Source organism: Castor canadensis, chromosome 7 (assembly GCF_047511655.1).
Source record: "Castor canadensis chromosome 7, mCasCan1.hap1v2, whole genome shotgun sequence".
NCBI classification, from domain to species: Eukaryota; Metazoa; Chordata; class Mammalia; order Rodentia; family Castoridae; genus Castor; species Castor canadensis.
This window is the reverse complement of record NC_133392.1, coordinates 132502351-132524051: the sequence shown is the minus strand read 5'-3', so window position 1 is coordinate 132524051 and position 21701 is coordinate 132502351. Positions and strand designations below refer to the sequence as shown.

At 40.5% G+C, this 21701-nt stretch overlaps 1 protein-coding gene across 2 annotated transcripts in view; it reads left to right on the top strand.

Annotated features, from left to right (window-relative positions):
- The window catches only part of Smap2 (small ArfGAP2), a 46503-nt gene extending 25250 nt beyond the window's left edge, over positions 1-21253 (top strand). For both annotated transcript variants that reach the window (XM_020171674.2, XM_020171677.2), the window contains exons 2-10: positions 3549-3682; positions 5254-5339; positions 6320-6398; positions 10951-11037; positions 12033-12114; positions 13148-13257; positions 14487-14652; positions 15156-15472; positions 19926-21253. In XM_020171674.2, the coding sequence (XP_020027263.1) occupies positions 3549-3682; positions 5254-5339; positions 6320-6398; positions 10951-11037; positions 12033-12114; positions 13148-13257; positions 14487-14652; positions 15156-15472; positions 19926-20051 (1187 nt within the window). In that variant the 3' untranslated portion in view covers positions 20052-21253. The remainder of the gene's footprint in view (positions 1-3548; positions 3683-5253; positions 5340-6319; positions 6399-10950; positions 11038-12032; positions 12115-13147; positions 13258-14486; positions 14653-15155; positions 15473-19925) is intronic.
- The last annotated feature ends 448 nt before the right edge of the window (positions 21254-21701 follow it).

Below are 21701 nucleotides of genomic sequence, written 5' to 3'. Positions count from 1 at the left end.
TTTTAGTATACGTTTATCTTATAATATCATGTGTATATCTTAGAGATACACAATAAAATGTATTTTAAAAATAAAGAAAAGCTAAGCTCCTGTGGCTCACACCTATAATCCTAGCTACTCAGGAGGTTCGAGGTTTGAGGCCAACCCAGGTAAGTAGTTCTCGAGACCTTATCTCAGAAATACCCAACACAGAGCCAGGTGCTGGTGGCTCATGCCTATAATCCTAGCTACTCAGGATGCAGAGGTCAGAAGGAATGTGGTTTCAAGCCAACCCAGGCAAATAGTTTGTGAGACTATCTAAAAAAAAACCCATCACAAAAAAAGGGCTGGCAGAGGTGGTTCAAGGTGTAGGCCCTGAGTTCAAAAAAAAAAGAAAAAGAAAGAAATACAGAACACAAAAAAGGGGTTGGCAGAGTAGCTCAAGTGCTAGTGTGCCTGCTTAGTAAGCATGAGGCCCTGAGTTCAAACTCTAGTCCCACCAAAAGAGAGAGAGCCCAACTCCAAAATAACCAAAGTAAATGGGGCTCAAGCAGTGGAGTGCTTGCTTTGCAATTGCGAAGATCTGAGTTTAAACTCCAGTCCCACCAAAAAAAAAAAAAAGAAGAAGGAAAAACTAAGAGTAAATTTCTTCTTTCTAATACTTCGGCAATTGATTTTGGTTTGACATTTTAGGAGTTGAACTCATATGTCTATCTAAAAAGAATCATTCTGTAGTGTTGAATAGTATACATGTGAATGGGTTAAATGACCATTTCAGTGAAAGTGAATGGGAAATGAGTTCTGAAAACCTCATTCTATAACATGTTCTTATGTGTAGCTCTCATTTATTACCATCCTTCTGCATTCTAACTAATATGAGGTGGATGTTATTGAACACATTTCATAGATGAGGAAACAGACTTGAGAAGTATAAGTATCTTTCTGATTGATGGAGCTGCATTCAAACCTAAGTCTTTTATCTGCAAAGATTGTACTTTTTTGTTGTTGTTGTTGTGGTATGGGGTTTGAACTCGGGGCCTCACGCTTGCTAGGCAGGTGCTCTACCACGTGAGCCACTCCGCTAGCCCTGTTTTTGTGTTAGGTGTGCTTGAGATAGGGTCTTATGAACTATTTGCCTGGCTTTGAACCTCAATCATCCTGATTTCTGCCTTCTGACTAGCTAGGATTATATAGGTGTGTCACCCCTCTCTCCCTCCCTAGGCTCAAAGCATCAAGTCTTACTCTTGGTGGTGGTAAGAGGATCCTGAACTCAGGATTTTTGCACTTGCTAGGCACCTCCAGCTCCACAGCTAACTTTTAATGATTATTTTTGGCTCTGACTTTGTTAGCAAACAAAGATAAGATTGTTAACTAACTTACTGGTTTTTGGTTTTGATTTTTGGTGCTTGGATTAGAACTTAGCCTCATGCATTCTAGGCAAATATTCAACCACTGAGCTACATCCCCAGCTACATTTTAACTATCTTATCATGAGTTCTTGATGTTAGAGAAAAAGAGAAAGTGCTAAAGAAATGAAATACTGACTTTTGTTCCCATTTTAAATCTTACATAAGTAAAATCCTATTGGAGTTCTGAAACTGTTACCAAAAATAAAGAGCAGCCTAAGAAATCTTGTTCACATTTGTTCAGGTTTTTCATTTTGCATTTGTATAACACCTGACCACCTGGAACAAGTATATGATTCTTTGTGTGTTGTTTTATGGAAGATATACAGATTCATCTAGGGATCTGAAGGAATTTAAGATCTTTTTAGCAGATAAATCTGTACCTACCAACATAATAGCAATGAGAAAGTATTGGGATAAAATTTCAAGCAGAGATCACCACCTGGTGGTGATTAGCAGGATTTGACCCTTCTGTATTTCTGTATTTTGCCATGCTAAATGAGCATTGTCTTTGTCAAAAAATTACATTCTTACAATAACTGTGGATTCAGATTTCTAAGAATAATTTTTGCCACAGGATTCTAGCATTCCTTCATTAATGATTCTGCTAAAAATCCACAAACAAATGAAATAATTGTCTGTGTCCTATAGAACTGAAGTTTTTCCAAACACAGTTCCTTTTTATCTCTATAGAATATCATTGTCTTTTCACCTCTTTATTACAACCTCTTGATTTTTGATATTATGCTTATTTTATGTGGTAATTATCCCTGGAATGATGGAGAAGGAAATATTTCAGTTAGTCTTTGGCAAGTGTCATGTAAAAGTAGGTCACTTTTTTCCATATAAAATTATGAAGAAGAAATCGATAATTTTCCAGAGTGACTATTAGCATGAGCAAAGTTGGCAGAGGGTGGGAGATACTGTAACACTTTATTAAAATTCACATCTGAGATTTCCAAACAATTGCATTATTTGGCAATTTTGAGTCTAAATAATTCTGTAGTTGGATAAAGTAGGGACATCAGCCTTAGGGGAGAAGATCCTATTAAGTTAATGTGGATGCATATTTTATAGGCCTGGAGGGGAGGAGAGCATAAACAAAGTTTTCAATTTCAGGTTCAGCCTTAGGTTGGCCTGCCATGTCTATATCTTTTTTCCCCAGTGAGAAAACTGAATCCAGGCCCACTAACTTTGCAAAGTCTCGTGGGGGAGGACTGCTCATGTGAGGTGCTAGGCTAAGTAGAATGTGACATGTTTTAAACTGCTCTCCTGGGATTTTTCTTTATATAAGTAACAGTATTATAGCATCTGCATTTCTGTACTCATCATCAGACACTGTAAAAAACTGCTCCATGACATTGTAAGAACCTTTGTAAATGCCACAATGTACCTCCACTCAGTTCAATAAATTATATTTATATTAAATGCCCAGAAATCTCTTGAGACAAAAAGTAGACCCATGGTTGACAGGGGCTGGGAGTAATGAGGAGTTCCTACTAATGGATTCCTTCCTTCCTCCCTCCCTCCCTCCCTCCCTCCCTCCCTCCCTTCCTTCCTCCCTTCCTTCCTTCCTTCCTCCCTTCCTTCCTTCCTTCCTCCCTCCCTCCCTCCCTCCCTCCCTGCCTTCCTTCCTTCCTCCCTCCCTCCCTCCCTCCCTCCCTCCCTCCCTGCCTTCCTTCCTTTCTTCCCTCCCTCCTTTTCTTTCTCTTTCTTCCCATGGGGGTTTGAACTCAAGGCTTATGCACTTGCAAAGCAGGAAATCTACCACTTGAACCATGCCTCCAGCCCATTTTGCTCTGGTTATTTTTGGAAATGGGCTCTCCCAAACTGTATGCCCAGGCGGCCTGGAACTATGATCCTCCCAAGTAACTAAGATTACAGATATTAGCCACCTGCCTGGTGGCTTGGAGTTTCTTTTGGGTAATACAAATGCTCTAGAATTAGATAGTGGTGATCCTTGCACAACTATGTGAATATTCTAAAAAACACTATGCTATAGAAGCATGAACAAAGGCAATAAAAAGGTGATTGTGGTAAAATTCTTTCACTTTTATTCTAGCAGATTGATACTATTGATACTACTTGATACTATTAAGTATTGCAGCTGGGGCCTTGATTGTTATAATTCATACTTGATTGTCTTGTTCCTGATCTTCACAGGGCCACGATGGGCCTCCTGGAACATTGGCGTGTTTATTTGCATTCGATGTGCTGGAATCCACAGGAATCTGGGAGTGCACATATCCAGGGTAAAATCTGTAAACCTTGACCAGTGGACTCAAGAACAGATTCAGGTACTTACACAGCCAAGAGTCATCTGCTCCCATATATCCATGTAAAGTAGTTCCAGATGAAGTGCAGTCAAAATAGGCAGGAAGGGAAGATAAAGGAAAATTTAGTTGTTAAACATTTATGTCAAATTCTTGTGCATTAACAGAGGAATTTTTAATCTTTATATTTAAGATACAAGTCATTCTACCTATATTTTACTTTTTTCAAAACACAAATAGTCTGTGGTCTAGCTTTGGATTATTTTCTAAAACTCTTGGCATTTACAGATCTAACATTTGTAGTTTTGTTTATTTATTTTGTGGTACTGGGGTTTGAACTCAGGGCCTCATGCTTGCTAGGCAGGCACTCTACCAATTGAGCCACTCCATCATCACTTTGTAGTTTTAGATAGAGGTAGTCACTTAAAAAAAAAACAATTAGAACAGCCATCTTCTGGGCTGGGGATGTAGCTCAGTGATAAGAGTGCTTACTTTATATGCATGAGGTCCTGAGTTGATCCCCAGCACTGCTAAAGAGCAAAATAAAACACCTTTCAGAATCATAGGCTTCATATTTTACTGTTAAAATGCATATATGAATCTTGCTGGCTGTTAGCTTGGTGGGCTGGGAGTGAGACATTTAAATTAAGAGTCCAGCTGGCCTATGATCTGCACCTTGATGCAGCCTCAGTGTTCTTCATTCCCTTCCTACATTAAAGGTCTTTAATTAAAAGTTTTTTTCCTTTTGTGGGGGGTAGGGAGAAGAGAGGCTCCAAAGAAAACCAGTTGCTAAAGTTGATGATAGAAATAAGAAGGTTCTTTATCCAAAAAGTGGCTTCAGAAATTAGATTATGTTTATAAATCATTAAAGTCTAAAACAGTGAATTGCAGTTTTCAGTTACACTTTACTATCTGATGAAGGAAATATCTGAGAATTTGAAGATCTAAAAAGTTCTTGGAGTCCACCAATCAAGAGGCAGAAGGCGGAGGATTGCAAGTTTGAGGCCAGCCTGGGTTAATTTCAAATGCCTAATAGGAAGCACATATATTGGTAGGAGAGCTGAGAAAGGTTAGTTAGTAGTATAAACTTAGAATTGTAACATCCATTATTGCCTGCCAAATAGACATTTGATTGGTAGCTACGTGTTTCAAATTATTACTGAAGTAGATGCATTTTGTGTGTGTGTGTGGTACTGGGGCTGGAACCCAGGGCCTACACCTTGAGACACTCCACCAACCCTTTTTTGTGAAGGGTTTTTTTGAGATAGGGTCTCGAAAACTATTTGCCTGGGCTGGCTTTGAACCCAGATCCTCCTGATCTCTGCCTCCTGAGTAGTTAAGATACTGGTGTGAGCCACTGGTGTCTGGCTTACATGCATCCTGGCTGACCAATTTTCCCATATAAAGAGCCCATGGAGAAGAGAAAGACAGCAGTGGGGGAATTCCTAGACTAATCATGGTTGAAAACTAGAATGTGCAAATCTCGGTTCTATCATTCTCTAGATTGGTTCTTCAATTGTACAAGGGAGAATTGGATGAGAAGTTTTTCTTCCCTGATCTGACACTCCGTGTTTCTACACTATCTTTGATTGCAGTGCATGCAAGAGATGGGGAATGGAAAGGCAAACCGACTTTATGAAGCCTACCTTCCTGAGACCTTTCGACGACCTCAGATAGACCCGTATCTTTTCTGGAGCAACTTAGAAGGCTGAGTTTGGGGAGAGTCAGATAAGACCCAAAGCCTGTGATCTGACTGGCCCGTTTCTATATGGATTAGTCAAAAGGCCTGGGTTTTTCTCTGTTCTGCTACCAAGATAGAAAAAGCACATGTATACTTGCCGGTGTTGAAATTGTCATGTAGTAGAAAGACATCAGGAATTAAGACTGCCATGATTTCACTATGAATTCTTCTACAAAGTGACATCTCCATTAGTTTTTGGGTCTTTGAAACTATTGTTTGATAAAAAGAATAGTCTACTGTGCTCTGTTGAACCTGAACTCTGGGAGTCAGCAAAGCTGCCATTCATTTCTACTGCCTTTTTATATCTTGTATAAAAGAAATACCCGTTCTTGGCAAGCTTATTAGTAATGTTCTTCCTCCATCACCTTAATAGGGGATAGCACTTGTATACAAAACCAAACCCCATAAAGGTGGGGCTTCTTTAAAAAGTTTGTGAACCACCTTGTTAGAATTTGCCTTTTGGTGGGTGCAGGTGGAACCTGGTAAATGTAGATGTGGGGCCTCACAGAAAACCTACTGATGAGAATCTGGTGGTGAGGAGTAAGAGTTTATATTTTTGAGGAGCATTTAGGTGCTTTTGTCTGAGGTCTTCTGGTGATGAAGGGCTTTAAAATAGATCATTGGCTGCTTTCCCTATATTCTAGAACAGCCACAGACGCTTGATGTCAATGAGAAGGTTTATTCCACTTGCTGTTGTTGTTATTCTAAAGAGAAATCAGGAAGCAATGATTCCCTGCAGTAACCTTGAAGGACGCATTTCAAGAGTTTGGTCAGAGAAACTGCATATGAAGAGACAGGAATCATGTGGGAAACCAGGCAGGAGGGAAGAAGGAGAGCATTGCTTCATGGGGTACAAAATTGACCTTTCATATTCTAATTGGAGAGATTTATTTGATTCATCCTTAATAAGTTTTCTGCAGAGCTGTTGAGGGGTTTATTCGAGATAAATATGAGAAGAAGAAATACATGGACCGAAGTCTGGACATCAATGCCTTTAGGGTTGGTTGTAAATCTTTCAAATTTTGTTCATAATAAGTAATCTGCTTATTAATTAGGCCAGAGAAAAATTTGAAGAATCATCACTTAACAGATGCAGTACCAATGGAATATCAGCATACTTCAAAACATCACTTAATATGTGCAAAAGTAGAAAAAACACCAGTTACTGGGTTAAGGCCATGGTATCAACTTTTGCCTTAGGGATGAGCAGGGCAAACCACCAATGAATTCTTTGCCTTGATCTGTACTTAGAAGGTTTTAGTATTTCCAAAGTATCAAAGTATTTCTTTTTCTTTCTTTCTTTGTTTTTGAGATAGTGTCCCACTATGTAGTTCAGGTTGGTCTTGAACTCCTGATCCTCCTTTCTCCTGCTTCAGCCTCCTTTTTTATTTTTATTTATTTATTTTTTTTTGTGGTACTAGGGCTTGAACCTCAATGCCTACACCTCAAGGCCTACTCCACCAGCTTCTTGTGTTGGTATTTTTTCAAGATAGGGTTTCGCGAGCTGTTTGCCTGGGGCTAGCTTCGAACCACGATCTTCCTGATCTCTGCCTCCTGAATAGCTAGGATTATAGGTATAAGCCGCTGGCACCTGGCCTGCTTCAGCCTCTTGAGTACTGGGATTACTGGTTTGTGTCCTCCCACCTGGCTCCAAATTCTTGAAATGTATATGTTGGGTTTAGTAGATTAATATGTCTGTACATGTATATATGTATCAACATGTGCACATATATGTTTTTTTATAAGTGAAGTCAGCAGAAGCAGGTGTAATTAAATCATCAATTAACTTCAGTTTGACCAAAGTATACTTCCACTGTTACCTGCTGATGGCCAATGTGTCAGTGGACTGATTGTCAATGGGACTCTTTCTTGTTCCTACGAGTTTCAGAGGGAGACTGATTACCAGTTGCCAAGTCTGAAATATTGTATGTTAACTAGGGCAAGTGTTTTCTGTAAAACATTTAACAGTGTTAAGTGGTTTCTGTAAGAAAAAATATACCCTACTAATGACAACTAAGGGAGAAGCAATAAATGTGACTGTTTAGACCTTTAAGTAGTTTTTGACAAGATTCTATAGCAAATTCTCTTAGGAATACTCTAGGATACTCTAGTTCTAGCTCAGGTATCCATCTATGTATCCATCCATCTGTTTATCCATCCATCTATTTCTCTCTCTCTCTCTCCTCTCCTATTCTAGTTATTTATTTTAATGGATGACATCATAGCTAGTGAACACTATGTTTGCATGGGGCTCTCTAAGTCCTTCCAAATAATTAGCAGTTAAGTTAATTGGAATCAGCTCCAGATGGATTTTTGGATGTTGTGTGAAAAGGGCATTACATGGTAGGTGAATTTCAACATAGTCAAGTAAATGCAAGGCATTACCTGTAGTTAGGGAAAATAATTGCTTCCTAACTTAATATGAAGGACTGTTACTTCACAGTCATCCAGAAGAAAAAAACTTGTCAGTTATTGTAACTGTTCTGAGAAATAATTAACTAGGTGCACAATGTACAGGGAGATGGCTTCATCAAAAAGGGTTTAGAGCCAAAGCATACACATTTCCTTTTAGTTGTAGAAAATGGTAATCTGCCAAGCTCTTTTCATTGTGCTTGAAATATAAAGTCAGATGAGGTCAGAAAAGGGTATCTGAGATAATCCAGAAATTGGAGGAGGAGGGGAGGCTTGCTGTGTGAGGACATTGGCTCAGGTGTTCATAATTATGTTGCTGAAATGGTGCACCCAAGAAAACAAGTCTTTTACTCACTGGAAGTTTTCTCTTGGGAAAGAAAGGCCTCCTATTTCCCAAAAGCTGTTTAAAAAAATTTGATACGCTTATATTTTTATATTCTTATGAAGATTTTTATACCAGCAATTGATACTTGTTAAGTGCAAACAATTTTAAACAAAAAGAAATTGGCTTTGGTGCTGGCAGAGTGTCTCAATGGAAGAGCACCTGCCTAGCAAACACTAGGCCCTGAGTTCAAACCCCAGTACTGCCACAAAAAAAAAAGAAAAAGGTCTGTCTCTCTCTCTCTTTTTTTTTTTTTTTTTTTTTAATACCACCTACCCCCAGTGCTGGGGATCCAACCCAGAGCTTGTACATACTGGGTAAGCAATCTACCACTGAGCTAAACCCCCAGTCCAAGTATATCTCCCCCACCCACACTTTTTTGTTTAGCAGTACTGGGGCTTGAACTCAGGGGCCTTATGCTTGGTTAGGCCTGTGCTCCACCACTTTAGCCACACCTTTACTCCCAGGCACCTGTTGCTCTTGATGCTGTCTATCTTCATGTCTAAATACCTGACACTTCTACCAGAAGCCTTTTCTGGTTATCTTTTTTTTTTTTTAATAGACAAAACATTTTCTTTTTTCATTGTTTTTATATTTATTTGTATATGTATACATCATTTGGGCAGCCTCTCCCTCTTCCCCTCCCGTGTCCCTCCCCAACAAAACATTTCCAATTTCAAGAAATAAAGTGTCTGAGCCAGGCACAGTGCCTTGTGTCTATAATCCCAGCTATTGGGGAGGCAGAAACTGGGAGGATTGTGGTTTGAGAGGGTAGGGAAATAGCAAGATCTTCATCTAAATCAATAAGCTGGACATGTTGGCATGTCCCTATGGATCTACCTACAAAGAAAACCACAGGTAGAAAGAGCACTAACCAGGCCAGCCCCCTCTCCCCGAAAAAAAGTGTTTTTTTAAATTATAGTTTACAGTGTTACACTTTATGAAAAAGACAAAGCTGCATGTGTTGTAATGATAAAAATTTTTACAGAAAATAGGAAAATTAAGATGAAGAAACCAGGACTCGAGGTGTGGTTAAGCAGTAGAGTGGCTGCTTTGCAAGCATGAAGCCCTGAGTTCAAACTCCAGTCCTACAAAAAAAAAAAAAAAAAACTAAGATGAAGAAACCATGCGTACCCTTACTATTTTTACTGATGATTGACATCTTGGTGTGATCCCTCTTTTTTTGTATGTAGTTACTTTGTGGAGGCATAATTAAAATGTAGTTATGAAGAACGTCTCTTTCATTCCACATGATGTCATACATTACTATGTTACTGTTGTTTATTGTTGCATCGTCTCTTAGTAGGCAAATCATATTTTTCTTTTACTGTTTCCTCTTCAGTCACTTGAAGATTATCATTTAAGTTTTTTAGTATAAGTAGTTCTGGGATGAATGTCTTGATAAATATAACTGTTTTCTTATTTTGGATTATTTTCTTAAGATTCATTACAAGAGCCGGGCACCGGTGGCTCACGCCTGTAATCATAGCTACTCAGGAGGCAGAGATCAGGAGGATCATGGTTCAAAGCCAGCCGGGGCAAGCAGTTCTCGAGACCCTATCTTGAAAAAACCCAACACAAAAAAAGACTGGTAGAGTGTCTCAAGGTGTAGGCCCTGAGTTCAAACTTGCGTACCACAAAAAAAAAAAAAAAAGATTCATTACAAGATACAGTATTATTTAGGTCAAAGGATTTCAATATTTGTCTCTTCATACTTTTGTCAATATACTTTCCAGACATTGTATCAATTTACACTCTCTTCGCAGCATTGTATAAGAGTTCCAGTTTTACTTCATCCTCACCAACATTAGGTATTATTACTATTAGTATCTTTCTCCTCCTTAAAAAACATTTAAGTTGCATTTTTGGTGACTAGAAAGACTGGACATTTTTTCATATGTATGCTATACTTCCTTTTATGTGCCTGTATTCTTTTTTCTTTCTGGAGTTCTGGGACTTGAACTCAGGTCCTAGGGTTTGTTAGGCAGGCATTATACCACTTGACTCATACTTCTAGCCCTATGCACCATTCACCTATATTCTTTAGGTTACTTATTTTCCATTAGATGTTTGTTCGTTGCTAAAATGTGACCAATAACTTTAAAATCTGTGAAAGTATTATGAAATTCTCATGATTACAGTTGTGTACACCTGGATCTAGTATTCTGTCTTTTTGAGGTTTTTTTGTTTTTGGTCTTATGAGGAACTCATGCAAAAAACCCTCAAAAGGATACTATAATCCTTTTTTTCTTTAGAATATCCTAATTTGTTCTTGCCTTATTTCCTTAATTTTTATTTTTCTAATCTTTAAATCTTGAAATTAAGATTTTTGAAAAATGAATATTGAGAAGGCTTGTTATTAAATTTATAAAATCACAAAGGAGATAAGATGAGTATGATGAACATGAACTTATTTACCAATATACCAAGATGAGGAGGGAGCCTCTCAAAGCACAAATAAGCTAAGTTTGGGGCAAAGATGGGCAGGAGACTTTTAAGCCTCTGTAGATCACCTTTATTGCAAATTTCATGAATCATGAGTGGGTTAAACAGACAGATGTGTGGAGTATGCCTCATGTACAGCTTTGAGGCTAATATAGATGAGACCAGCCCTCATGTCCCACACCAGGACACACTCCTGTTGGTCATACTTTTGAACATTTGAAATTTCAACTCACTGAACTATTAGCATGGAGCCTATGCTAATACTAATCGTGTTGATGCTAAGACATTCCTTGCCTTGTTAAATCATTTTAGAAAGAGAAAGATGACAAGTGGAAAAGAGGGAGTGAACCAGCTCCAGAAAAAAAAATGGAACCTGTTGTTTTTGAGAAGGTAAAAATGGTAAGTGGGAAAGTACTTAATGCTGTGTGGATGGTCTCAGGAGTGTTTATACATATGGAGGAAAATGGGAGACCTTGTGATCTTGGGGTGGAAGTGGGTGGAGTGGGTCTGATACTATGTTGTATCATTGCACTTGGGACCAAAGGGTTCCACATACAGATCAGGTGGCCTGCTGCCATTTCTGCTTCTTTCTCATTGCTGGTTGCTGTTTAACGTGCTGTGTGCTACTTCTCTTTGGACCAGATGGGAGCTTGGAAACAGCATCTGTCTTGATTCAGCAAGAGGCATGTTCCATGCCAGAATGCCATGGCTGCATGACATCTTCTGAACAGACACTTATATTCACATTAGTCTTTCTCTTATTACACCTTGTATGCCTCATTTTCCTTTTGCCGTTAAGAGCAGTCCAGCATCAGGTTACGCTGTGAACATACTGTGGCTGCAGTAGTAGATACTCTACTATGAGAGCTTAGAATCTGGGGAGGACTTTCTACTATTGCTTAAGGAAGTGTTTTATCATTATGAATCATATTATCTGTGGATACAGTCGCTAGTGATACTGGCAAACTGAATTAGGAATCTTTAAAGTGATCTCCCTTTGATTTTTACTTTAACAAAGTAAAAGGTGTTCTACTCACTGGGAGATTGTTGGCTCCTAACTCTTCTACCATCAGGTGCCTACCTTTGTCCTTCATTTTTCTTGTGACCAAAAATTGCAGTTTCTATTGGATCCCCTGCTCAGTGGTTATTCAGGTTTCAGAAAGATCTGCCTCTCCAGAAAGCTAGACAAGCACAGACAATGTGCTTATTTTTCACTTCAGGTTCAATTTATGTACTCATGCTTGCTGGCACTTCGTGAGTCTTGTTTTTTTGGTAACTGTCTTTGAATAACACCAATCATACCACAAGAACACCTGTGGTTTTACTACAGTAGAGAGGGGGAAAAAAAGAGCTCAAAACACCTGCTTATGTTTTTAATAACATTTTCACTTTAGCCACAGAAAAAAGAAGATCCACAGCTACCTCGGAAAAGCTCCCCGAAATCCACAGCACCTGTCATGGATTTGTTGGGCCTTGGTAAGATTTAGACTGTTTAAATCCCATATTCCTATAAATTTGATGAATTCTCAGCAACCCTGTAAAGATTGGTAGAGGTGGTAGCCCTGTTTGTGTCTTCCTCACCAAGATTGTTCTCTTGTGTTCTTCCTGTTAGGTTTTACGTTTGAGCAGCTGCTCTAAGGAAGTGTGTACTGCAATATTTTTCAGAGTGATGGTACATTGTAGTTAAGAGCATGGCTTTGGAGCCAGAGCCCCAACTGTGCCACTTTCTGACTGTATGACCTTGAGTAGTTTACTTAACCTCTGAATATTACTTTCCTAATCTATGCAGCGAGGGTGATAAGAGTCTCTATTTCAAAGGTTTTGTTGGAAGGACTAAGTGATATAATGCCTCTAAAGCTCTGACCCCATGCCTGACTCATCCTAAGCACTCAATAAATATTAGCAATTTCACTAAACAGCACCTGTGAGTCTTTTACCACTGCCCTATTTCCTGTACTCAACTTTCTGTTCTCATCCCTTAATAGTCCACTCGTGACCAGTTTCTGAGATGACTTGTTATCCTGTGTTCGTTTTCTCTTTGCAATCCTGATTTTGCTGCTCATAGAAAGAAACCCTGTCATGCCCCCCATAGCATTCCTAGTTGTACATTCAGTCCACTGCTGCTGATTTGGGTTATTGGATGTGTAGGCTTCTCATTTCTATACCTTTCATTTCTCTCTGGAAATGAATCCTACATACCTTACCCTTCAAATAGTCAGAAGGCAGCCAGCCAGCCCTCCCAGCTGTGGTGGTGATGTAAACCCACCCCTAGCTGGGTTTCTGTGCTCTGTGCCTGTCAGCTAGGATATAGGTTACCCCAGAAAACTATTGGGAATGTGGGGTGAGGCATCTTTTGAGCAGCCCTAGCCAAACTACATGGGTCCAGAATGCAATTTCTATGCCTGTAATGGAGCATAAGAACCTCCACTGTCCGCTTTTTGTCTGGAATAGAAGGCAGGTGTGATCTTACTGAGCAGTGCTGAAGTTTACCTTCAGTCTTTCTTTCTAGATGCTCCTGTGGCCTGTTCCATTTCAAATAGTAAGACCAGCAATACCTTAGAGAAGGATTTAGATCTTTTGGCCTCTGTTCCATCCCCTTCTTCTTCAGTTTCCAGAAAGGTGAGTTTTCTGCTTTTCTCAGGTAAAGAACATTCTGGAAAGGGTGCTAATCATACAGCTAAGTTATGCTTCCTTGGTAGAATTGCTCTTTGGTTTCCTTGATTCTTCCCTTGACACTGTGTCATCTCTGTCCCAGTCTAAGATTACTGTTTCATACTATTTTGTCTTTTGTCCCAAAAGGGTAGCCCTGTGAGTGGCTAATTTATTTTTATTTATTTATTTATTTTTGGTGATACTGGGGTTTGAACTAGGGCTTTGTGCTTCCCAGGCAGGCACTCTATTGCTTGAGCCACTCTTCCAGCCCTTTTTTGCACTAGTTATTTTGGAGATACAGTCTTGCTTTTTGCTTGGGCCAATCTGGACTATAACCCTCCTATTTATGCTCCCCATGGAGCTGGGATGATAGGCATGAGCTGCTATACTAAACTTCTTTTCTGTTGAGATGGGGTCTCTTGAACTTTTTTGCTCTGGTTGGCCTGGAACTGCGATCCTCTTGAGTTTAGCTCCCACATAACTTGGGATGATAGGTGCAGGCCACTGTGCCCATTTATTAGTTGAGGTAGAGTCTTGCTAACTTTTTGTCTGAACTGACCTCAAACTGCCATCCTCCCAATCTCAGCTTCCCAAGTAGCTAGAATTATAGGCATGAACCACCTGTACCCACCACAATTGTGTCATATTGTAAAGGGTGATACTTTAGGTCAGCTTCTCAGCCTGCATTCCATTTAGGGTATTGAAGAGAAAAAAGACTTGAACTTTCATGGCTATCATTTGTGGAATGCCTGCTGTGTGCCAGGAACAGTGCCAGATGTTTGTTGTGTATCATTTTGTATATTTTATTAATAATTTCAATCTTTACCAGAACACCATAAAACAGATATTTTGCAGGTGAGGAAGCAGTACTTCAGAAAAGTTAGGGGACTAGCCCTGGGAAAGAAATGGCTACACTGGGATCTAAAGTCAGTTCTCTCTGCTGCATCATTTGTGGGTTATTTTGTTTGGTTTTTTCCTATCAAATCATACTGTTTTGCTGAAAAACAAAGAATTATACCAGAGCTTAACCATCCTGTAGTTTTGGATATTTTTATGGTAAAAATGTCAGAAAGGTATTAACTTGATACGAGCTATGAATTTTTACTGGAAATGTTAGAAGCAGCAGCAAGTGAGGGAGGATTATTACAGAGCCTCCCCCCTCATTCCAATTCTCCACTTGCCCTCTGTGCCCTAAGGTTGTAGGTTCCATGCCAACTGCAGGGAGTGCTGGCTCTGTTCCTGAAAACCTGAACCTGTTTCCGGAGCCAGGAAACAAATCAGAAGAAGTAGGCAAAAAACAGCTCTCTAAGGACTCCATCCTTTCACTCTATGGATCACAGACGCCTCAAATGCCTGCCCAAGGTAGAGTCCATGGAGTCTTGGCAATGGTGCCAGGGACATGCTCTGTCAGGGGACAGTTACTCTAGGGACTGGGACATCATACGCCAAACAAGCCTGAACATGACATTACTGGTGGAGCCTAAAGTATCTATAGATAGATATTTTTATCACTAGTTTATTGTTTTGTTTTGTTTGGTGGGATTGCGATTCAAACTCAGGCATTTGCACTTGCAAAGTAGGCACTCTACCATTTGAGCCATACTTCTGTGGCATCACAGGTCTGTGAAGTCTAACTTAAGATCTGAATCTGACCCCTTTTAGGGGTCAGTGTTAGCTGAGTGCCTTACTAAGTCATAGCAAGTTTTGTTGAGAATATGTTTAACTGCTTTGCTGTGTAAAACAACCTTCTGTGTTGAGTAGTCTTGAAAAACTCTTAACTGTCAAGGAGTAGTCAGTGAGAATTTGGGCTAGTAACTTTGCGTCCTTTCCTCTTTAACAGACCTTTATGTATGTTTTCTTGACAGCAATGTTCATGGCTCCTGCTCAGATGGCATATCCTACAGCCTACCCTAGCTTTCCTGGGGTTACACCTCCTAACAGCATCATGGGCAGCATGATGGCTCCACCAGTAGGCATGGTATCTCAGCCAGGAGCTTCTGGAATGGTTGCCCCCATGGCCATGTCTGCAGGCTATATGGGTGGCATGCAGGCACCAATGATGGGTGTGCCGAATGGGATGATGACCACCCCGCAGGCTGGCTACATGGCAGGCATGGCAGCCATGCCCCAGACGATGTATGGGGTTCAGCCAGCTCAGCAGCTTCAGTGGAACCTTACCCAGGTAAGTGACCCCCTTTCACCTTGGACAAAACTTCTGAGCCTTTCTCAGTATCTCACCTTGTGCCACTCCCTGATCCCCGGAATTCTTTCCATGTGAATGAGAGAATGCAGAAGATATTCTTAGGTTTGCCTTTTTTTTTCTAGAAAGTCTGTTTAAAGTCAGACTTTCTGAGGTGTTCTGAGTTCCTGTAGAATAAGGGTAACTGCCCAAATCTGAATCTCTCCCCAAAACAAAGAGAAAGCTGTACAGACAAACAAAACATGCAAGCAAAACCACCCATAACCCATGACTGCCACTACCACAAGCTTCAAAAGATGCATCATTAGGTATAGCAACACCCAAATATAGCACTACAGAAGAGACTGCAAAAAAGAGGAGAGGGAACAGGGGACTAGAGGTGAAAGAGCACAGATAAAGTCACCTCCAGAAGAAGAAAGCCCTACCCTGACATACTGAGAACAGATAGACTTTGTAGATTAGAATTCTAGTTACTCGGGGGTTAAGGGACTTGAAGGTCAGGCTTGGTGGCATTCGTCAGACTCAGGAGGCTGAGGCAGGAGGATTGTGCCTAGTCTAGTGAACCCTGTTTCAAAAAACCAAAAGAAAGCCAGGTGCTGGTAACTCACTCACACCTGTACTCCTAGCTACTCAGGAGGCAGAAATCAGGAGGATTGCAGTTTGAAACCAGCCCAGGCAAATACTTTGCAAGACCCTATTTTGAAAAAACTCACAACAAAAGGCTGGTGAAGTGACTCCAGATGTAGGCCCTGAGTTCAAGCCCCAGTACTGTAAAAATAAAGAAGAGAGGGAGGGAGGGCGGAAAGATGGAGGGAGGGAGGGAGGAAGGGAAGGTGGGGGAAAGAGATAGGGAAAGGAATAATTGGTAATAAGGGTCTTGAAATACATAAGATTGTAGGTGGTAGTCTTGGAAAGGCATTGCATGTTGGAGGTGAAGGGAAAGAAATGAAAAGTAGAGAAGAGAATCACAAAATCAGAAGGTATACCATCCTCTGCCCCCAAATAACCATTTCACTAACAGATGAGGGTACTTTTCAAATTCAGAAATCTAGCAACCCTCCCCAGACTCACACCTGTCTGCATTATTGCTGATCCAGAAAAATAGGTGCTACAAAATAAGCAGAAGGTGTCAGATGACATTCTTATAAAATTGTGAGAAGAAAACAAAACCATTTCGGGTAATGAAGATTCTCCCTCAAAAAAGTCATGAAGTAGAAGAAAATTGTTACATAGTCCACCAGCCTGAATAAATTGTACATTTACAGATAAGAAAAAAAAAAACTTGAAGCTGGGCATGGTGGTACACACCTACAATCCCAGTGTTTGGAAGCTGAGACAAGAGGATCAAAAGTTCAAGGGCAACCTGAGCTACATAGCAAGACCCTGTCTAAAAACAAAATAAGACAAACCCCAGCATGAGTCAGAAATTCAAAAATGAGAACCAAAATGGACAACAAACTGAAAGTTGTAAAGTGAAAGTTTATGGAACTCAAGAAAGAAATCAAGGACTAGGCACTGATGGAGTGACTCAAGTGGTAGATCATCTGCCTAACAAGTGTGAGACCCTGAGTTCAAACCCCAGTACCGCCAAAAAAAACAAAAGAAAAGGGAAAAAAGAAAAAGAAATTGAGGACTAGGTTGAGAATTGGTGGTGTGGCTCAAGTGGTAGAGTACCTGCCTAGCAAGCATAAATTCAATCCCTAGTACTGCCAAAAGAAAAAAGCAAAATAATCTCAGAAGTAAAGAGAAAGTACAAGTTAGTCAAAGAAGAATAGATTTAGGTGAAAATATATTTGACATTGAGGAAAGACATGAAAGAGCCAAGAGAATGAAAACTAAATATACAAGGGAGTAAGACGAATCAGAGAAAGTTAATGCAGAAAGTGGCAAAGAAATCCTAACATGTATATTTGAAGACACTTAATACAAATAAAATCATGGTGTGGAATTAATGTATCTAAGACTATACTATAAAAAAACTTTGTAGAAATAAAACAGTTGGATATAATAAAGAGCCCACTGTGATTCTGGGGAAATGGACCCAGAACAGTCCTCTCTAAAAACATCCTGTTGGGCTGGTGGAGTGGCTCAAGAATTAATGTGCCAGTGCCACCAAAGAAACTAAATAAAAATAAAACATCCTGTTAAGCTTTTAGTCTTTAATGAACAAGAAAAATTCTGTGGACTCCAGCCTTCTCCCTACTTCCCTCCACACAAAAACTGCCACTTTCACCCAGATTAACATCAGACTTCCTAATGGCAGCATACAAAAGAGTCCCTTCTTCAAGATACTCAAGGACATATGAGACTGAGACAAGTATTTCATAGCCAGCCAAGCTATCCTTCAGTATAAAGGCTATAAGAAAATGATCTTAAGTATTCCAGAATTCACAAAATATCATGGTTACAAACTTTTCCTGAGGAATCTAATAGAAGGTAAACTTCTTCCACCTAAGAGGTGACTGTAGACATTTTTGACAAAAGGACTTGAACGTTTAATTGAGACTCTAAGACCAAAACAAAGGTAGTAATAGTGGAAGAATAGGGCTAGAAGTGTGCCTAGCAAATATAAGCACCACCAAAAAAAAAATAAATAAATAAAAATAAAAAATGGAAGGATGTATGTTGTATTCTAGCAAACAGAATAGTACAACTAAAAATAACGGAAAGAGAAGGGAAAAAAGGAGCAGAGTAGAATATGTCAGTTGTTACATAGGAAATAGGTAGAAGTCAAAGGGCAAACCAAAAAGCTTTAGTAAGGAAAAAAAATATGCAAGACATTATAAAAAATAACATATAGGTAATCACTAGACAAAAATCTGAAGCTTACTAAATACCGAGAAAAAAATTTCAGAGATACTAAGGATTGAACCTAATACCTGTGTATGCTAGGCATGCACTCTCCCATCAAGCTCTCCACACCTGGCCTCCAAATTTTTTTTTTTTTTTTTGGTCATACTGGGTTTGAACTCAGGGCCTCATGCTTGCTAGGCAGGCTTTCTACCAATTGAGCTACTCTGCCAACCCTTTTTTGTGTTGAGTATTTTCAAGATAGGGTCTTGCAAACTATTTGCCTGGGGATGGTTTCAAACCATGATCTTCCTGATCTCTGCCTCTTGAATAGCTAGGCTCACAGCTACCTATGAATCTGAGATTGGGAGGGGGGGGGGAATTGCAGTTCAAGGCCTGTCCCAGGCAAATAGTTCCCCAGACCCCATCTCCATAATAACCAGAGTGGCTGGAGGTATGGCTCAAGCAGTTAGAGTGCTTGCTTTGCAAGCATAAAGCCCTGAGTTCAAACTCCAGTCCTAGGACAAAAAGAATATTAATTTCTTGAGTGTATTATTATATTGTGGCTCTAGAAAAGAATTCATTCTCATAAGGTACCTCCTTATGAGGGATGAAATGGCATATCTGTGACTTTGTGTGTGTGTGTGTGTGTGTGTGTGGTCCTGGGGTTTGAACTCAGGGCCTTGCACCTGCCAGGCAGGTACTCTACCACTTGAGCAATGCCTCCAGCCCAGTATCTGCAATTTTTGATGCCCATCAAAATTATCTTAGAGGTTTTAGATAGATACATACATACCTACATGTATGTGTGCATGCATACACATACATACATACTTTGGGGCAAATTTTAACAGTTGGTGAATTTAAGGAAGGAATGTGGGTTTCATTGTACTATTTCAACTTTTCAGTAAGTTTGAAATTTTCTTAAAATGTTGATAGAAGAAAATAGCCCTTCTCCAAAAGAAAAAACTTACATAGAAAATGTACTAGACTTAGGAAATTTAAGGCATTTTTCTTTGACAAATTATTTCTCCTATTCATGGCTAGAGGCCAGTCTTTCAATCTAATTCAGAAAGAGGCCCCTGCCCCACCCAGGTCTCATTCCACAGACTCCTTTTCCCTCTGATTCTCCTTTTGTCATTCACTGAAGACTCTTTGGTCTTTCTTCTTGTTCATTTGGAACAGTATGGTTTCTATTTCTTTTTCTCTTTGTAAACAAGTGAGCTCGCACAAGCTTACTAACTGCTCTCTGCTGGAGAGAAGGAAGGAGCACTGAGGTGGGGGCTTGTCTTTGGACTTGTCTTTGGATCCACTGTGGCCCATTAACAATAGTCCCCTCTGGTTAGATGAGGGCTGGAAAGGAAGAAGAGAACTGCTCATGCTGCTTTTTGCTGACTAGATCCAAGATTCCTTCTTTCCCTCCCTGACAATCTCTGGTGACATTTTCCTGCTGCAAAGTCCTTCATATATGCATCTGGTGTCCTTGAAGTGATCTGTTAAGGGCATTTATGTACCATAGCAGTTTCCATTTGTCTAATCCTCTTCTCACTGCAGACAGAAGGAATCTTGCCCTGAAAATTAGTGCAGAACACTAATTGGCTCAATGCTTACTGCCTAGTCTGCAAATCTCCTCTCTCTCTTTCAGATGACCCAGCAGATGGCGGGGATGAATTTCTATGGAGCCAATGGGATGATGAACTATGGACAGTCAATGAACGGTGGAAATGGACAGGCAACAAATCAGACTCTGAGTCCTCAGATGTGGAAATAAAAGCAAAACACCTGTATGGCTGCCACTCTTCTCAGCCCTCGCTCTCCCCCTTTCTCTTCTTTTCCCAACTCCTCTCTCCATCCCCTTTCCTACTTTTTTCTGTTTGGGTTATAAATTGCTCAACAAGTCACTTGGGGTTTGGCATCCTGTCCAACCCAACCACTTCCCAAACACACAGACCTCTCTGTTGCTTTCTGTTGTTCATGTTCCCTGACTGTCCCAACTTCCTCCCCAGCCATAGCCCCTATCTTCTCCTGGCACCAGCACCTTAGAAATTGTTGGCAGAAGGCACTTGAACTGCAGGGGAAATGTGCACACCTTCTCTCAAGGTGGAGCCCTATCAGACCCTCAGTGAGGTCTGTAAGTGTACGTATTCGGCAAAGAGGGTATAGTGTAGAGATCCTTCTATATGTGTTAATAAGCTGTAAGAGTTTAAAGTTTTAGTTAAAAGGTAAGCATCGTGTTGCCATGCTTTATGGGAATGAAGAACATCCTGCAATCAAATACTCCTTGGGTCTTGGATCAGGTTGGCCCAAGCCCTGGGGTAAGGCAAGCCCCTTCCTATGAGGATGAGCAAAAATATTACTGCACTTCACCCTGAGTACTTTCTGGATCTGGGGCTTCAGGACTCGCTGCTTCAGTCAGCCTTCATTAGCACCAAAGACTTCATGAAGGCCCCATACACACATGCAGCCCTGCCGCCTCCTACCTGCCTTCAGCAGGATCCGACCTGTGGCCGGAGGGCCAGCCCCATGTGGGAATGCAGAGCTTAATATGTGCACTGCGTGTGCGTGTGCGCGTGTCTGTGTGTGTCCCACTACCCACCTCTCCCTTTCCGCTCTGGGTATATTTGTTTTTTTTGTTTTAGGTTTACAACAGAGAGGAGTTAATTTATCAACAATTTAAAACTGTTGCCAGTTTTTCTTACAGTTTTAAAAAATTGCCATCTCATTGATAGCTCCCTTTCTCCTATCTCCTCCCAGTCACTCTTCCATGCCTGAATATCTAGGTGCTCTGCCCACCTTTTCCAGGTGTGTGAGGCAGTGATCCTGGACAGCTTTCCTCTCAGCCATTGTTCACCCCACTGGGAAAGTCAAACAAGAAAACTTTGTTTAAAAGATTTCATGTGTGGGAACCACAATGCCTGATTATCTTTCTTCTGTGTATGTGTAAATTCCTTAATAAATATTGCAGAGAAGGACCATTTGCTTGGCTGTCACTGTATGTCACTCTTGGAGGATGGTAGGGGACACTCAGGTTTCCTGCTTTTCAGAGGCAGTTCCTGTTAGGAAAAATGCTGCTGACCAAGAAAGCTCACGAGAAAAGTCTCACGTCCATAGAGCAAAGTTTAATGGCAGGCCCAAACTGCCAGGCTGGCCGGGGAAAGATGGCGCGTAGGCCCAAGTCTGGGCGAGCAGTGGCTTTTATAGAAGGGGGAGGTTAAGGAAGTTAGCGCATCATGTGCAGTAGTCTCTGGTGGGGTGGGGCTGTCTTAGAGAATTTGTTTAAGGGCGGGGCTGCCATTTTGGCCCATTCACAAAATGGCGACATTATTGTTCTATCATTCCCCCATTTTTTCTTTAATAATGATGAGGGTAGGGGCTGAGGATCAGGAATTGGGGCAAAGCATCTGTCTCTTTAGCTGCTTCC